Below are 19,491 nucleotides of genomic sequence, written 5' to 3'. Positions count from 1 at the left end.
TGATTTCAATTTATTACAGTTCAAAATGATAAATTATCGAATAAAATATATACATGTAGATCATTGCACATTTTATGATGCAAGATACACATATACAGAATCATGGATCAACTTCGAACATTTGCTTTTAACAGCATCATCCAAATTTCACAAAAACTGTATTTTTACAAAAATATACAAAATGTGTATGTAAAATAAAGAAAATATATCGCAAAATGGACTTGATCAATAAATCAATGAAAACAGATTTATTGCTCGTGGATTGGATATTTTGAAACTTTTTGATTATTCATATATAACTTAGACTTTTAAAGCATTTTATGTTTGATTATTTACAATAAATATTGGAAAAGACTCCAACAAATTGTGTTCGTATCATGCATAAATCTGAAGAAATCATTGATTGTGCAAACTCTTATGACGTCATAGGAGGGTGTAATTACATGTAATTTAATAATGATGGAATTTATCAATGAGGTACACGATTATTGAGTGACAAATGAGTTAAATGCACTATTCCCTGGAATATCCTTCAGTGTAGTAGTGAATTAATCTAGATGAAAAGGTGAAGATAACGAACAGTGATCATATCATAACTCTTATTAGGAATACAAAATTATGAGTTGGGATCAGCTGCCTAGGAGAAGTAGGTATCCCCTGTTGATCGGTCACACACGCTGTAAGCCCTATACATTGATAAAGTAAACGGAGTGATCCGTAGTCAAAAACAGTCTGTAAAGAAAGGCCTAACAATGGGGATAAAACATGTCAGATAGCATTTGCTTCAATGACAGGTTGTATTTGCAAATTAGATCGTTATAACGACAATTTGCAAAATGCTTACTTTAAACGAGACTGTTGAAATCACCGTAACATGAACTTGTTTGTCAGTAGCCTCGATTTAAAAACAGACCATACACAGAACAAGCTCTTGCGTATCGAATTAGCTGAGTGACATAAACATCTGCAGGTGATGATGGACTATTGTTACATGAATATGGGATGTTGACGATGGAGAAGGTGAAGTCACCCCGTTTGTAATAAAATTAAGTTGGATATACGCACCGCGTCCCCATTGCTGTCCCCACAACTCTGAAGAGAACATAAGTACCATTGGGACGATGGTCTTGTGTACCGCATCCTAAAAAGAAAGCAAACACTGTGATTCTACACTCCAGTCTTTGACATACTTTCAGGAACCTTTTTATTAGTGTTATGGAAAATAAACTTACTACAGCCACAATGTAGTTGTCTTCCTTGTCCGCGTTACGTAAGTGCCTCATTCGTTGGTTTAACAGTGCCCCGACTCTCTGTTAGTTGCTTATAAGTAAATTCACCAAAAAATTTCCTTCCTAGAGTGTACCCCTTCATCGACCGTTTCAGTGGTCTCCCTCTTAAATCCTTCCAAGACATCCTCATCCTCTTGTAAACATCTGATTGGATACACTTCTTCCATTGTATAAAAATATAATGATGAAATAAACATTCTTTAAATACCTAGAAATAAAACTTATAGTACCGTCATCTTCTGCTGTCTTGATGACTCTCCTTTTGGCAATGGAGGGTTGCAGAGCTCTTGTTCATCTCGTGATACAGACTGTATTTGCGAAGACGACTCTCTCTCCACCATATCAACAAGGTAAAATCCCAAAAAGTCCTTTAACGACCTTTAAAAACATACAGTGTAAATTAGCAAAAAACTGATAAAGAAAGCCTAAGTCCAATTTGCAATGTTATATGAAGATTACGTATTTTAATAGCTTACCAAGATAGCTTCGGGTGTTATCCGGAGCCTGATGATATCCGGGGCATGCATTGCTTTAGCTGTCACCAACCAGCTTTCCCATCGGTAATCGAAATGGGGCCCAGAGATGGATTTATGCTTTTCCAGATATTCAGGATCTGCTGGCAGTGCTGGCCTGCTAATATATCTTCTCGATTCTTCTCCATATACATTTGGCATTTCGTAAACCCCAAGATGTGTTTTACTGTAAAACTTCATCGAAATATGTTTTACTCTAAACATTCATGGAAATTTCAAATGTAATTAGTACACGCACACGCAAAATCTAACTGGGTGTGTTCATTAACCTTACAGTTTCCCCATTTCTTCCCCTCTTCCTCCTTTAAAATGTATACCTCCTTTTCTTCAGTCCTGTTACTGTTATTGCTTAAACTTCTATAGAATTGAATGTGACATGATTTGTAATAGCATCAGAGTTTGCAAATCCTGACCTAGATATCAACATAAATTAAATATACCATCTACCTTGATGACACTCGACATTCATGACCAACTGGTGGGCTTGTGATCCTTTGGCCATCTTATGGAAATAAACAAGATGGGAGTCTAGGCTTCTTACTACCGATCCCCATTTTATGCAGATCTTGAGAATGAAGAAAGAATATTTGATTGTTTTAAACTAGAAATTATTGGCACCTTTCGATGCATGAAGATATCGATTTCCTATTTTTTTTTTAAAATATACATGTAGCTCGTTCCGTCAATTTATCTTTTCGTACAAGCGTCTTTGCCCCTGTTGTTGTCCTGTAGATTATGAGCATCCATCAGATATCTACCAGACCTACATACGGTAGAGGAAGCACATGGTGCTGTGAATCCTTTTTTAGTCGCTTTCGGCTACCAAACATCAGAAATTTAATCCACTAACTCATATTGAATATTGATTTTCAACTCTCCGAAAAATAATCTTCAAATCAGGCAGATATTTTTTTTCATCAGAAATAAATTGTCTTTAGCCATCACTAATTTGTATATAAAAGAGTTACTCAAGTGAAGCGTAATTTTTGCAACTTCGAATTTTGAAGAGTTCCATTTGTTAGTTCCTCTATCCCCTATTAACCTCGATACTGGTTTTGAGGACTCTTAGAAGGCTCTTTGAAGATTGCTTGTTATTTACCTTCAATATTAGCACATGAGAAGTAAAATTATGAACTTGCAGGTGAGGGCATTTAACTTCAATGGCCGATTGAAACCCCTTTAGGGTTATATATGTCCTCTACATTTTTATTTATCTCTTGATCAGTTTGTTTCATTTAAGTATGGTTCCATGTAAAAATCAGGCAGAGGGTGATAAGTCGACCGTCAGGGATTGAGCCGATACTTATATATATAGTAACATTGTTTATAGGAAATCATTCGGTGATAATATTTTTTTCATATGACGCACCTTCACAGAGCTGTGTTACTAAAAATAGAATACCCATGTTTTGACCAAAATTGACTCATAAAAATGCCATATATTCTTAAAGGTTTTGTTACATGAAAAGATCATACATTTTCAAATGGCTTATATAAAATGAAGAAGATCATTATAGAGGTCTGAAAGTGACCCAATCTACGGACATTTCCAGGTGGCACCATTAAAGTCGGACAGTGAGGGCGGCAAATGATAGTCCAAGAAGTCCTATGTGTTGCCATGATACTCTTTTCGTGGACTCTTACAAGATTACATAGCTATGAACCTCTATGTTTAGGTTTTAAGATACAAAATAATGGTGTTCCAATTAAACTCTTCAGGTCAGCTAGATTGTTATGTAAGTTTTTAACAATGATTGTCAACAGCCCGTGACTTAATTGATTTAAAAATGATTGATGCAAGGTGAAGATAACGAACAATAATCAATTTCATAACTCCTACAAGCAATACAATCTCAATCATTTATTTGCGGAGTTTGAACATTTGGCGTACTCACGGGGAATTGATAAATTTCCTTATTGGTTGCAAGCTTCAGCCTAGTTTTGAAATTAAATATGTATTACAACTGCATGATGATGTAAATACAAAATCCAGGCTAACGAAACATATTTTCCATTATCCTTATATCGTAGTTACTGATGCCATGGTTTTGATGGTTTAAATGTTACTTGAACCTGGCTCGGATATATGCATAGGGTCCAATATATTGCTGAATGGCGAACATCGATCGAATCTTGTGTACAACAATCCATTGTATATTCCTGTTCATATTCGATTATTTAATAAAATGCTTTCTTTGGTTTCTGAAATGGGATATGAAGGTCGCAACACATTGCAGAAAAATGCAAAACCCGCGTTAGCGGATTATGTAATTTTTGTTTGAGAGCGATTTTTAATAGAAATACACGGAGTGCATGTAAATATATTGATCATTGATGTTATGAGTATGCTCCAATAATCATCCGCGAAACTGACACGATGGTTTAATTGAGCTACTATTGAATGTCGAATACTAACAATAAGTGCTCCTATAAATGTCAGGTTTCGGTTTCGATGTATTTGTAAAGTTGTATGGGAAGCGGAAAGGGTAAAAAAGTCTAATTAAAATGAACAATAAATACCAAAATAAACAGCTAAGTTAGATGATCATATTCAAACGCAAAATAAACGATACGGTCAGCAATGGAAACATTCAAAGCGCATTTAAAATTTTATTTTCTGTATTAAAAATAAACTAAAAGGAATTTAAAAAAACAACAACGATTGAGTCGACTTCGATCGAATCCGACATATTTAAACTAGGGCGTTGATTGATTGACTGATTAAATAGTGTTTAACATCCCTCTCGAGAATATTTCAATCATATGGAGACGTCACCGTTGCCGGTGAAGGGCTGTAAAATTTAGGCCTATGCTTAGCGCTTATGACCTTTGTACAGGGAGGGATCTTTATCGTGGCACACTTGTGACACGGGACCTCGGTTTTTGCGGTCTCATTCGAAGGACCATCCCATTTAATCACCTCTTACGACAAGCAAGGGGTACTGAGAAACTATTCTAACCCGGGTCCCCACGGGATTGCATTGATATGGACGCGAGCCGATCATGCATAGCGTGTGTTAATACGAAGAGGCGATCGTTATCTTTTAGCAGCCGCAAGTGTTGGGGGTGTCCAACACTTAAACTCTCTTAAAATGAGCATCTTAGCATTATGGACCAATGTTCATTAGGAGTGAGAGCCACACAAAACATAGTGCATCTTTACTAGAGATTCGATATTGCATAAAAACGCGAAAGATTGATTGGAATCGTGATCGGTATATGGATCCGTGTATGGAATCTGTTAACTCGTGCTATTCATTATCAAAGGTCTAGTTCGATCATAGACTATAGTAACTAGAGTTGAACCAAAGTACGATTGAACTGCCTATGGTCGAAACCGGAAGAGGTGTTTCTGCGCATGTCTAATCTACCAAACAACAACCTATGCTTATAGGATAGTCAAATTTTAGTAACCAGACATGCGCACTGAAGGTCTGGAAGCAAACTAGGCATGCGCAATTACGTTTCGGAAGTCAACTACCGTAGACATCTACTATGGTTGATGATCAAACTAGACCAAACTGAAAGAGAAAATGTAGCACCTCATGTTTTTCTTTCAAGTAATCAGGGTTTATAGATTTTATTTTATTCTTTTTTCAATGATAATTTCTTCAATTTACAAGTGGGGAGGGGGGGGGGGGGGGCTTTGCTTTCAGATCATTTATTTTTTAATTTGGTATTATATCTAAGCTTTGCTCTGAAAGCAAGATAAATAATTTCTTTGTATGGAATGTACAAGTTTGAAATGTACACATTAATTAACGTTCTTCAATCTTAAAAAACCGCTGCGGTGGCCTAGAGGTTAGAGCGTTCGTACCCGCATGCAGAAGGCCGGGTTTCGAATCCCGGCGGCGACAGACCTTAGTCGTTAAAACAAGTAGTGATAGTTCCATCGCCAAACGCTCGGCATCAGGTGTGAATGCCAGGGGTCCTCGGAGATTACCTTAAAACCGGATGTCCCGTGTCACAACAGGTGTGGCCCGCTAAATCACTGCTCAATTGCCGTAAACTCCGAGCAAAGGCCTTAATATGAAGCCCTTCACCGGTGTTGGTGATGTCTCCATATGAGTGGAACATTAATTAGAATAACTCCGTTTTAGTTCTTTTCATTTGTTATTTGCATACTGTTTTTCGAATACCTTTAGTCTAAGCTAAAACTTAAACTTATAGGCATGTCATGTGCATTTAAAGCACAACATGTCTATTGTACAGTGTTTGGATAAAATATTTGGTGACAATGTTTAATAATTTACTTATTTTTCATTAAGTTAGTACATTGACGAACTGTCCCTGGGGAATTAATTGTTATTGGGCCGAATTGTATGAATACCCAATTAGAAGAGCTGCACCCCAACTAGCGTGAATTAGAAGAATTATTTCGTTTACATTAGTAACCCTTGACTACATTTTCCAACGGCCACCATCCATTTTGTAAGAGACACTAATCATTTCGTATCTTAATTTGTCGCTTCAGTTTAGCTGACACAAGGTTAAGTATTGTTCGTTTGTCTAGTGATACATTTTCCCTCCATATTGCCGCTCATTCGTCAGAGCATCTGTTGTTATTTGTGAAAATTTGATCTCAACAGTCTTCTGTATAAACGTCATGCACGGTATTATTTAAACAACATATACAGACACTTGAAATACGATGCACACATAGTTTAAAGGAATCTAGCTGGAAACAGGTAAATAGAGCAAAGCTTTACTTTGTAAGAATTTTTGCAATTTAAAACATTTTTTGAAATGAAATGTTATAGCTCTATTTTGCCTAATTTGGAAATTAATGTCGCATTATCAACATATTTGCATATTGAAATGAATTTTATAATAGCCTCTACTTAAGAGAAGGTACTGTAGTGTCAAAATCTTCTTGCACATAATCTGAGGGAGGATTTACTAAGGGTGTATGCCTTGATTTCACTTTCATTAAAAAAAATATAATAAAAGTGCATTTTCAAATTTAAGCCAGCTTTCTTCAATTCATTTGGTGCATTTTCAGGGATTTTTAAAATTTTTTTTACTGAAATGAAATACTGACATTAATAATGCATATTGGATATAATGATATCCACGTAAGCTAAATGGTTCGAGTGCGATAGATACCTAGCAATGAAGACGCATCGAGTTATATCCATTATGTTTTATTCAGAGAACTGTGTCCTATCTCGTACCACAGGCACCTGAAGTATGGATACTACTACACCTCCCTCTTCTGATTTTGATTTTGCGGCCATTTCTCCGAAATGTGTTGATTCCTTGTCTATCTCATCCCATTACTTGCAAAATGTGCCCTGAAGCCAGAAACCCCTGTTTATATACAATTTTTTGTTTCGTACCTTGTGTATTTTATTATACCGGTAAAAGGTAAATCTCTGAAATTTACCAAAAGCTTGAAACGATTATATAAATCGAAATTGGGATGAGTTAGGCAGGGAATTCACTCATTTTGAAATCATCGCTACAAAAAAAAATCAGAAGGAGGAGTATCCATACTTCAGGTGCTTTATACGAAATATGGAAATCCCAAACATGTATGGGACAATATGAAATGGTTCATTAACTTGAAAAATGCTTGCATGTTTTGTAATCTGTCATTGTGTCTGATTGCGTTTATGTTTAAACAGTACATGCAACATGGGTCCGAATGTGCAATGTATCTATAATTTAGTAGAAATAAATCACTTTCCTAATCACATTTCCTTTCTCATTTAATTGAATCAATTCTTTCAGATCGAAGCATGAATCTAAAGCATAGCACTCGGTGTGTTTCTTTGGCAACGCTGCTTGTATGTATCGTCTTGGTTCAAGGATACTGGAAAACTCCAGAGGAGGGTCCCACCTGTAAGTTTGATACATGTAGAGAATCTGATGCTACATGCGAATGCTCTCTCACCATTGATCACAGGTTGACAATGACAACAAAAGATCAATTACTAGTTGTTCCATCTGATGGTAAGCTTTACTACTATAACGATACAAGCAGACTCAACCCTTTGTCAGATTCCGTCATCAGTGACATTATAACGACAGATGGATATGGATCCCGCCTTGTCATAGCAATTAATGATAAATTTCCTGGACCAACCATAGAAGCTTACGAAAACCAGCAAATGATAATCCATGTTAGAAACTTGATGCATACTGATTCGACAACGTTACATTTTCACGGGATGCATCAGCGTGGGACACCGCATGCTGATGGTGTAGCCTTTATAAGCCAGTGTCCAATTTTGCCCGGACAAACATTTACCCACAGATTCACTGCGAGTCCACATGGGTCCAGTTTCTACCATGCACACATAGGAGACCAGCGTACCATGGGTTTGTATGGAGGGCTTATCATTTATCCCCGGGACAAATTCTTTTCTCAACCACAAGTTGGATTCACCGTTCTCTTGCAGGATTGGAATCACAACGATGAACCTGAAACTTTGTATCAGCGCATGCTTAATGGGATTTACAATTTTCAAAACAATCCACCGACTCGAATTGAAACTACACAGTCCGTTGATGGCGCTAATTTTAGTCGATTTCATTTTCACTCTGGTCTTATCAATGGTAAAGGAAGATTTTATTCACGGAGTCCTTATGTACTTCAACACAATGGGGCCCCTCTTGAAATATTTCGCGTAAAGCCACAAACAAACAACAGATTTCGAGTGATAAGTGCAGCAACTCTTTACCCTTTCCGCGTTTATGTTCAAGATCATCCGGAGATTACGATTGTAGCATCTGATGGATTTGAGATTGTCAAAGGAATTGGAGAGGAAAGTCAGGCAATCACTGTAGAATCGTTTATCATTCATCCAGGAGAGCGATTTGATTTTTTATTGTACACAGGAAAGACTGTAAACTCGTATCTTCTAGTTGCAGAGAGTATTGAAGTCCTACCTAGCAATGTATATGAATATCATGCTGCAGAGGCAATAATTGAATACGAAGCCTCCCCCTATCCATACGTTAGATCACGAGAAAGCAATCAGAAATATTGTACCAGTGGAGCACCATGTGTGACATTCAACTGTCCATATCTGTACTATCCCGCCAATGAATACAGACAGTGTCTGCCTTATGATGTAGCTAACAGTAATGAATCAAATTCACGTTATAGCGAAGTTGATATTGTTTCTGAAACGCTGTTTTTTAACTTTGCTTTCCCTGGTGAACCAGGAAATACGCCAGGTTCGGTTAATGGACGTGCATTTGTACCGCCTGTGGCACCTATACTCACAGAATCAAGCAAGGAACTGCGAACAGAATGCGATGACTCGAAATGTCGCCATGACTCTATCTGCTCCTGCACATATTCTGTTAATCTTGACTTTGGGAAGGTATATCAGTTTGTCATGACAAATCTTGGTAGTGGTCGAGGATGGTCCCATCCAGTTCATCTTCATGGTCATTATTTTTTCGTGTACAAAATGGGATTTGGAGAATATGATCAGACTACAGCCAAATTTATCGATGAAACAGATGACATTGAATGCATGAAAACTAGCACTACAAATTATTGTAATTCTGCTAAGTGGAGAAATCAAGCTTGGGACAGCAATATTCCTGGTTCAAAAACAATTTTCCCTCCAGAAAAAGACACCATAATAATTCCAACGGGAGGATACGTCGTTATACGATTTAAAGCAAATAATCCTGGAGCCTGGTTCTTTCACTGCCACATTGACCTTCACAACACCAATGGAATGGGAATGGTTCTTCTGGAAGCGTCAAACAATTACCCATCAGCTCCATCTGGATTCCCAAAATGTGGGTTCTTTGGAGAAAGTCAAAACGGAAATCCATCCATACGTCCAAGTCAAAACGGAAATCCATCCATACGTTCAAGTCAAAACGGAAATCCATCCATACGTTCAAGCCATGTAATCGGTATGTGTTGCTGTTGTATACTAGTGACCCCTTAAAGGAACTAGAATCATAACATGCATAAAATGTTCCTGTTAATACGCAACTTCCGAGATATCAGCTCTTCTGCGATAGAGGTACGTTCAGTGTTCTGTTGAACGCTTGGGTGGGTACAATATATATATATATATATATATATATATATATATATATATATAGACTAGCTATGTAAATACGGATAAAAGTAATTAAAGTATAAATTTTGTTTATATAAGCCGTTAGTACACATTAAACTGACCATATCAAGAATAACATTTAATTGAATTAGTCCATTAAATTAAATGTGAAATTATTTTTGATTTTCTCTTCTGCACGAGTGATATTTTAATCAAAGAAAAATGGTGATTATCGATTTTTGTTTGAGCTATCTTATAATTAAATACCTGTAAACTTACTAATGTTGTGTGTCCCTGCAGTTCTGGTGGTTGCGTGATATCTGATAATCGGCCTTTGGGTAATATATAAAGGTATAGTATATGTACCCACCGCGTATGGACGATATTAAGTTTTGCGTATCACTATGCGTGAGACGAAGGGAAAGAACTATTGGGCAACTCGGAAATTAAGTATTTCCTGTTCAAATAAATTTCCACATGAGTATACTTCTTAGAATGAAAAAAAGTAAATGTAATGATTAGTGATCAATCTCCTCAATTCTATAAAGGATGAAAACAAATGAGAGCAGAAAAAACACGGACCTCTTGAAATACCAGAGGTGGGATCAGGAGCCTAGGAGGAGTAATCATCCTCTTTTGACCGGTCACACCCGCCGCGAATTCTCTCTCTTGATCAGATAAATGGAGCAATCCGTCATACTACTCGGCCCAATGAAAGAATGAATATAACGTTGGTAGTGTACTTTGTGACAACATATGTAAAAGTTACCTTGAAAATACGTCATAGGTATGAATCTAAATCATGATGAGGAAGAGTGAAAACGATCAACTTTTTTCTTTATTCTTTGAAAACTGACTGTGCCAAATAAGGACTCAAGTGAACATTTTTCAAGTTAGTTGTATATAAGACAAATCTTTAAAAATATCGTGTATTAAAAATATCTTGTTGTTGCCTTCAACTCGATCATTAGATATATACAAATGTTTATCTATTAATAATACTCATTTGCACTCGTATCTCAATTTTATATATCAATTCTTTGCATGCCTAAAAGGACTTTAAATGTGTTTGAAATGAAAAATTTTGCGTAGTTTTCTAGTTTAAAAGCGACGAAATTCAAATCATGAGATATATAGAATATCACACTCTAATGTTGATCTCGGACCTGGGATTGGCCCCGAGATCACTCGAGGGGCAATCCCAGGTCCGAGATCAACATTAGAGTGTGATATTGTTTATATCATATACCTAAAACACAACAAGTTGATAAACATTTTTTTTTAAAAATGGGGGGGGGGGGGTGTATTGACCCAAACATAAATACATGGTATACTATACAACGATGTTTGACTATTTTATTCCTTCAGTGAGTTTACTTTAATGGTTATGTTTCCAGTACTATTGGCATTGTGAAACATGCTAAAGTCTGGGTTTTGTAGCTTTATTCCATTGCTGGTCACGATAATTGGATGATTAATCATGGACATCCCCTCATGTGGTCTAGAATCTGGACGTTTCAATTAACTGAACTGCTTTGCTGAGAAACTCGTCATATCTATCGCTGTGTTGTTCATGTACATGTATATACTATTAAGCAGCTCCTAGGGGCTTGCTAATGAATACTAAGTGAATTATTTTTGTTTCTTTTTTCGGATTTATCAAACTCACCCGTTTTCATTATTTCATATAATTTGTAAGAGTTGTAGAACTTTGTTTACGTGGCGTCATCTTATGAACGGGAATGTTTACAGATCTGATGCTGCTATTTATTTGCTTAGGGAATGTTACCTTATACTGAAGTAAGTTTTTTTTTACCGTTTCCTATCTGTTTAGCATCTATAAGTCGTTGAAAAACGTCGGAAGATATTGGTTCTGCTTTTCTCGTTTTATTGCCAAGTCCTCGGGATTTTAGATTTCAGAAATCGTTTTAAAGCAGTTTTCTACATCAAAATTGCCGTAAATTAACATTTTGATCTCCATTAGGACCGGGAATTTCTAATAATGCTTCAGTATCACCCTCCATAATCCTCCTACTGTTTTCTGTCGCCTAGAACGTTGATTGTTTTTAAATGAAGTTAAATGTGTTATTGTTCTAAATAAACAATTGTTACTTGGGTTACCCCCCTTTGCGTAGATACTCGCTACAATTTAGCGCTGTTTTTGAAAACGTTTTTATTTAATTTTTCTGCTTAAATTAAATTTTGTCGTGAAAAATAAAATGTGTCTAACATCATTTTTTCATGTAGTTATGTTAGATTTCAAAAGATTAAAGAAGAAATAGCCATTTAAAATTTGAGGGCGAGACAGCCCCTTGACAACGGGCCGAGACAGAGATATCTCGGTCCTTAGGGCGAGACAGCCCTACCTACTTGCAGCTGTCTCACCCTAGCCAAGATCGGTGTATCAGGGCTGATGCACTACTAGGTATATGATATATATAGAATATCACACTCTAATGTTGATCTCGGACCTGGGATTGGCCCCGAGAGTTGATCTCGGCCCGAGCATGAGAAGTTTTTTAATTAAAGCGGGCTACTGACAAATATATATGATTGATTGATTGTATCTTGTTTAACGTTTCCCGAGAGAATTTTTCACTCAAATGGAGACGTCACCAAGGCCGGTGAGGGGCTTCACATTTAGGCCTTTGCTCTGCGCTTACGGTCATTCAGCAAATATGATGTTACAGGGGCTTCAATACTCTCATATAAAGTCAGCATTTCGCGCATTTTATGGTCGTTACAACAATCTGATTTTCAAATACAACCTGTCGTTAGGTTGAATGCTGTCTGGTGTGTTTCATCCCAATTGTTGGTCCGTTCTTTACATTCTTATTCCGACTACGAATTGACCTTATCAAGATGTAAAGTTCAGCGGGTGTGACCTGTCAATAAAAATGCTTATTATTCCTTGGCACATGATCCCACCTCTGGTTTGCCTACTTATCCGTGTTGCCGTGCTATTGATGTGTTCTTTACAGGAATTTTGAGATTGACCACTGTTTACTTTACGTTGTCATATACAGTTGCTATGTAATGATATCAAGCTCTATATTTTTTTCCAGATTTGGTGTTGCTGTCGTCCGTGACAATCGGAAGATTTATGGGTAGAATGTACATGTAAACTCGAGTTAGTAAAATTGTATGAGTTGTTAATTGGCTATCATATAAAGATTGTGCAGCAGTCAAGTAAATATAACCATACAGGGTTGGATAATTATGAACATGATATATCTGGAAAGTAGCAACGGTAGCATATCTTCTGTGCTTGCATTGTTATATATACATGTAATCAGTTACTGGAGGGCTCTCCACTTCATAAATTTCACCATTCAAAGTATAGTTAGGGTGGACAATGGAAATTTCGCCGAAAATATATAAATTTAAAAAAAAATCATTTATTAGGACAGATGGAACATTACTGATATTGGATCAAATTATAATGGACTAAAATACATGTACATATTCAGGGCAATTATATGTATATTTAGAATGATCACATGATTTGACGTCACGTAGTTTTAACAAATATACCTTCGATATTGAGTTCATCAATAAATGTAGATATTGCATGGTGATGAGGTTGAAATTCACACTTTCACTTTTAAACAACCTTTAAAGTCTATGAAAACCACTAAGGAGTTTTATATATTCCGATTTATGATTGTTGACATGGTATTGAATTGAATGTTTAAAGTTCTTACGGGTCAGCTGCATTTTAATCTAAGATAAATAAGTTATTTCTAAGATTCATTAGGTCTGGAGCACTTTTCAAATAGCTCAATATTTCTCTGGTTCATTTTAAAAAGAACCTATTGTGATGCATTGAAGGAATATCATTGCAATAAATCGATTTGTAACATCCAATCATCTGTCCCCTTCTCAATAAATAAAGCACCATTGCTTTCCTACAGGAAAAATCAAAAATGTTTTTGTGACTCTATAAGAGAGGCATTGCTATCAAATTAATAGTCTGCAAACATTTTTCCATTCAATTGTAATTTTTATTCAATAAGAAAAAAAACCCAGTTGATCTGTCACTTACTGCAAATGATATGCGTCAGACTATCATGATGACGTCAGGATGACAAGTAAAAACTGATAACTTTTTGGTTATATCGCAAGGTGTTAGATTATATTAAGGACAAAAACTCGTTTAATGTTAAGTTTTTCTGCAGTGTCATACTTTCGTGCACTTTAGAAACATTGATTATTTTGTTTCATGGTATTTTGAAGGGTTGCGATTTTTTGCTGTTTTTTTATTTGATGTCATACTACACATTTCTGTATATATTACGGCACGCCTCCTTACTTGAATTTTAACTGTACTATGTGGGGGAAACTGCATGCAAGTGAAAGCACGAATGCGTGTTTGACCTTTTAGTTTTATTTAATCAATTTTTGGTAATATTAACAACAGATCATATTTGTGTAATGATCATTTACAAAGTACACTATGTAATCAAGTATATTTGTATCTAATTTACAAGTACGTTTAAAAGCAATTCCCATTCTCCTGTTATGAATGATTGACCATATGATAAGTCAGAATCTCAACCGAAATGAAGTTAAAAGAGATTCATTGTACAAGCGCATTCATCAATACATCTATATGCATTAGATGAAATTCTGGCTAGTCATATTTTAAATATATATAGTTTAAAGATCTGTATGGGAATTACATATCCCAGGGCCCTCACAAATAATGTTTAGTTGAAGCAATTAAACATTTCAAAGATGGTCCACGCACACACCAATTTAACCATGGCGGGCCGCCGTGATAAACCAACTTGTACAGAATACTGAAGGGTTTCTATCAGCGACAGAAAGAAAAAAAAGAACCACGTTTTAATGTTGTATGACACTGACAGAAATTTGGTATCTAAATCGATGAATATTTACAGAATCACAAGCAATTCTTGCGTTTGAGAAGGAAAAAGAACTGAAAAATAGAAAACAATATAGTTGTCTGAACATTTTTCTGTATATAATTAGTACTTTTAAAACCTTTAAGTTTTTATGGTTTAGAATAGCAATGTTAAAATGTGATGTATACACGTAAAAATATATAAAAAAAAAAAAAAAAAGCTGATCAGATTATAATATGTTAAGAAATAAGGAGTAAAGGTCAATCAACCTGAGACAAAGGGTGTAAATACATTCCGATCCCCTGCTTACATGCTTCTCTGACAGTGAAACAGCTGTGATAAGTCTAACGGCTATGTCGAAATGCAAACAGACATTATTAAGCATCTACTCGGTATCTGGGCTTGGTTCTATGTGTGTATTTAGGCTTTACTTATAGTATATTAGAGAATATCTAGTAATAGTATCCGTGTTACTTTTGCATAGGGTTTGGAAATAATGGTGGCGTTAATATACCTTAGGAGAATAACAGAATTGTTAGTTAGCTACACTCAGTAGGTCCTAATTTGGTTTTTGTTACCTTACAGTTACTTGTTGATATATTGTTGCTTTGGTGTTCTTTGAATCATTATCCAGAATAGACCAAGGATATGTTTTGGGATTTTGTAAAGACAGAATTTGTTATTGTTCTGATATTGTCTGCAGTCATTGGTGTAAGTTTTGTTGTGATTGCTTGATTCTTAGGAAGGAAACCAAAGCGGACATGATGAAAACTATTGTAATCAAAATGAGTTATTTGATTATGGAATGTCTTACATACATACATGTATACAGTTAAAATTGAATACCGGAATACGGTGTAAAAGAATCTAACTTAATGACTTTGAACATGGTGAACAAGTCGCATCCTCTTAGGGCTCTCTAAGTACATTATAATATATTCACCAATATTTTGTCCAAAAGAATCGTTTGTTAGTTCCATACTTACGGTGCAAAGAAATTTTAGGTGAAAGGTTATTTACAGCATAACAATCCAATGTAAAATGTCTGACGTATAGAGTTTGAATGCACCTAATTTTCAGTTTACATTTCTCGAAGTACTTAGTGTGTCATATAAGTTCATATTTAACGATGTTTTCCATGTCATGAAGGGTGTCATATTGCTTTGTAGATGGCGTATAATATAATATTTGTTGTTTGTGCTTTTTTAGTATTCAATACACGTACTATTTTCGAGTATAATAAACGTGATATTCTGCAATATATCTTTTTCATGTACTTGCTAAGAGCATTCCTTCATAAAACACAAACTTGGTACAACAAACAGTGATTAATCTCATGACTCCTATAAGTAATACAAAATAAAGAGTTCGGCAAACACGGACCCCTGGATATACCAGAGGTCAGGTCAGGTGCCTAGGAGGAGAAAGCATTCCCTGCCGACCGGTCACATCTGGCGTGAGCCCTATATCTTAATCAGGTAAACGGAGTTATCCGTAGTCAAAATCAGTGTGCCAAGAACGGCCAAACATTCCGTATTATCCTTGAATTAACCTGCCATCTTTCATTTGCCCGAAAGCAAACGCACTTAATGTAAATTCCTTATTTTATCCGAGTACTTAATATCGCAAGACTCGTCATTGTCAAATCACGAGAACAGGAATGGCGAATGCTCTGTTGATCAAGAGTTTTTACATATATTTTAGTAATATATAAATACAGGCAGATAATTTTATTTTGCGATTAATACTTCTCGTAAAATTATGCGATAATAGAATTCTCGCATATATTTAGGGACCACAGTAATTTCCAGTAGATCGTGTACATGACAAACTGCAAAGCATATGTTATGGCTTTTTCTTCTGGTCACAAATTCTTAATTTCTATCAAAATGATTGAATCGGGAGAATAACCGTGATTTGAAAGAGTAGAACAACTGACTGAATACATTGATGTACAAAAAGAGCGTGTCCAACAAGTTGAAACTAAAATACCATTGCGAGTATATAACCATATGTGGTATAGTCTATGACTCCTGTAGTACAGAAGACAAGAACTGTACGGTATATTGTTTTCGTCGTATGTCTATTACAGTCCCCTTGTTTGATTGATTGAATATTGTTTAACGTCCCTATCGAGAATCTTTCACTCATATGGAGACGTTAATTCCCTAGAACCTGAGCCTTGAAGTGAAACCTCAGTTGTAGATGATGTCCTAGAAAATTCAAGTGTGTTCAAAATGTATAAGAAATGTGTTGCCACGAATAAACTTGATAATATCACCATTTTGTCGTGCAATGAATTGTTATTATGCATTATTAACACTATAATGGCTATCACAACACATAACAAACATAATTCTGTTATTTTCTATCCAGTATATACATGTAGTTGAAAGATTTCTCGTATGGAAGTTACACAAAAATTATAAAAGTATTCTTTTGTATAATTAACTGATGAATCTTATTTTCCTTATTTATTGAACCAAAAAAAAATAATAACCTACACCATCGAATAAGATGAGGTATGAACATAAAAAAAGTGTACAATAATTAATCAGAGATGACAGCTAAAATCTATATTTTCCATAGATACGAAGAAAACCCAGTTGTTCAATGCATTACAAGATCTGAGTCATATATATGGCATAGATATCCTGCTCAAATGGAAATGGTTGTGTTTCTCCCGTTAGTAAACAGTCGTTACGGATGGCCATAGTTATGCCAGAATCAAAAATATGTGTTCAAATAATCAGGCAGAAAAACGAGTTGGGTCCGGTGAAAGTGCATTAGCTTTAGATGTGAGGCAGTGTATTTTCATTTGACACCAGATAGCCCATACCCACTGCAAAATTCTGATCTACAAGTAACATGGTACCAATACCACAAGAATCACTTTGAGTTTAACGTTTAGGCGTGGGGTGGAGATTAAATGAAGTCAATGACACTGGCTTACCCGCCATTGCCAATGTACTACTGCCTTGACATGATGTCAAAAGTCACATAAAACTCCATCATGTTATTTTAGATAAAGAATATCTAGTATAGAGTCTCCAAATGGTAGGCATTGTCATATTGTGCTTATGTAAGCTTTATTGTTTAAGGTTTCCGGGTTAGGCTTATCAATAATGCCAGGACGAGGTTCCCGACATTAACCTGTGCCAGTAGTGGACAGGTACAGACGAGGCTCTGGATATTACTTACTTCCCGGTCAGGAAGATTCTTATTGCGGAACGAGTTTCCGTATGTCATAGTGGGGGAATCTCCAAGTCGACTTAGCAGCATGTGGTACATGTGGAACGGTTGTCATATTATTGAGAGTCTAGGAACAAAATTCATGTGAAGTGGGAAACTGATCCACATACGAGCAACAGAAACAAAATGGGGCCAGATTCAAAGGATATAGACACTAAATCATTTATACTTAGTGTATTACATTGATGATTTTATTGTAAATATAAATATATATATAAACAAAATAAAACAAAAAAACTTTGCATTGAAAGATCAGAATACCGGTCAATCGTGACATACGGATGACTCCGTTCACCTGATCAGGATATAGGGCTCACGGCGGATGTGACCGGTCGACAGGGGATGTGTATTTCTCCTAGGCACCTGATCCTACCTTTGGTGTGTCCAGGAGTCCGTGTTAGCCCAACAATCTATTTTGGATTGCTTATAGGAGTTAGGAGATTGATCACTGTTCGTTATATTCACCTTTCATACACACAAAACACTGTAGTAGCGCTGTGCATGAATGAATGATAATCTGAATTAAATCTAAGGAGAATGTAAAATAATATATGTAAAACAAAAGTCCAGCTATCACATATTCGCGCCTGACATAGCCGCTACCAAAGTAAATAAAGATGACTAATTATGAGGATCCAGGTTAGAACCTGTCGTAAGAGGAAAGGCGCAGACAACAAACAGTGAGCAATCTCATAGCTCCTATAAGCAATACAGAATGAAAAGTTGGGCAAACACGAACCCCAGAATATACCAGAGGTGGGGTCAGCTGCCTAGGAGGAGTAAGCATCTTTTGTCGACCGGTCACATCCTCCATGACTCATGTATCTTGATCAGGTAAACTGAGCTATTCGTAGTCAAAATCAATGTGCCAAAGTTATGTTTTGATAGACTAATCACTAATTAGTATCTACTTTCAATGAAATATCTAAGTATGAAGCGGAAGTGGACGACTCTGTGGTGCCTTTTATTTCGAGTTCACAGGGATCTATCGAATCGACATATAAATAAAAATTATTTTTGGTAATAGATAATGCGTCATAAATCTATTGAAGGCCACAGCAAGAGATTTTTTCTTATCATGTAGAAGTTTTGAAGAAATTCTAAAAGAGACGACTAATTGGGGTGGGTCTCCGAATGAGAACGCAAAAGAAATGGTCCTTCATACTGCGTAAATATAAAAGATCTTATGCACAATCCTTAAAAACCAAATTCACAGTTGTATTGACACCCACAAATACGTCTAAGTTCAATTCACATCATCGATTTATATTCAATAATATGTTATAATTGTTTCAAAACGAGGTCATGTTAATAAGGTTACTACTTAGATTTTGTTGAATGATATCATTGTAGAGAATATAATTTTCAAACATTTACAAACGTCGTGCGTAGCAAGAATATCTGAAATTGCAATTTATAAACAAAACATGAATTCAGTTCTCTTCCACGTGATATACATTGTATTCGGTATTTCACAACTCAGAATTGAAAACGCTGTCAAGAATGTACAATT

General features: G+C 35.9%; 1 protein-coding gene and 1 long non-coding RNA gene across 3 annotated transcripts; one reads left to right on the top strand and one right to left on the bottom strand.

The window, feature by feature from the left end:
- Window positions 1–1,066: 1,066 nt before the first annotated feature.
- LOC130049908 (uncharacterized) lies at window positions 1,067–3,297 on the bottom strand. Its single transcript, XR_008798260.1, has 4 exons — window positions 1,766–3,297; window positions 1,520–1,667; window positions 1,233–1,433; window positions 1,067–1,141 (listed from the first exon to the last, which is right to left on the bottom strand). It is a non-coding gene; the product is annotated as an uncharacterized LOC130049908 (long non-coding RNA).
- Window positions 3,298–6,310: 3,013 nt separating this feature from the next.
- LOC125657356 (uncharacterized) lies at window positions 6,311–15,985 on the top strand. 2 transcript variants are annotated; one of them, XM_056148142.1, is made up of 3 exons: window positions 6,311–6,510; window positions 7,556–9,706; window positions 12,924–15,985. In XM_056148142.1, exons 2-3 carry the CDS (start codon window positions 7,564–7,566, stop codon window positions 12,980–12,982), a joined length of 2,202 nt encoding a protein of 733 aa, XP_056004117.1. In that variant the 5' UTR covers window positions 6,311–6,510; window positions 7,556–7,563; the 3' UTR covers window positions 12,983–15,985. The 2 variants fall into 2 exon arrangements, with proteins under 2 accessions (XP_056004117.1, XP_056004122.1); XM_056148147.1 differs by lacking the exon at window positions 6,311–6,510 and having other exon boundaries at window positions 7,524–9,706.
- Window positions 15,986–19,491: the final 3,506 nt, after the last annotated feature.

The sequence above is a fragment of the Ostrea edulis genome, chromosome 1, assembly GCF_947568905.1.
Source record: "Ostrea edulis chromosome 1, xbOstEdul1.1, whole genome shotgun sequence".
Classification (NCBI taxonomy): domain Eukaryota; kingdom Metazoa; phylum Mollusca; class Bivalvia; order Ostreida; family Ostreidae; genus Ostrea; species Ostrea edulis.
This window is presented reverse-complemented; position numbering and strand designations above follow the sequence as displayed.

Coding starts and splice junctions, on each gene's coding strand:
- LOC125657356 (XM_056148142.1), top strand. CDS start 7,564: ATGAATCTAAAGCATAGCACTCGGTGTGTTTCTTTGGCAACGCTGCTT. Junction 9,707..12,923: donor ACGTTCAAGCCATGTAATCG/GTATGTGTTGCT, acceptor ATTTTTTTCCAG/ATTTGGTGTTGCTGTCGTCC.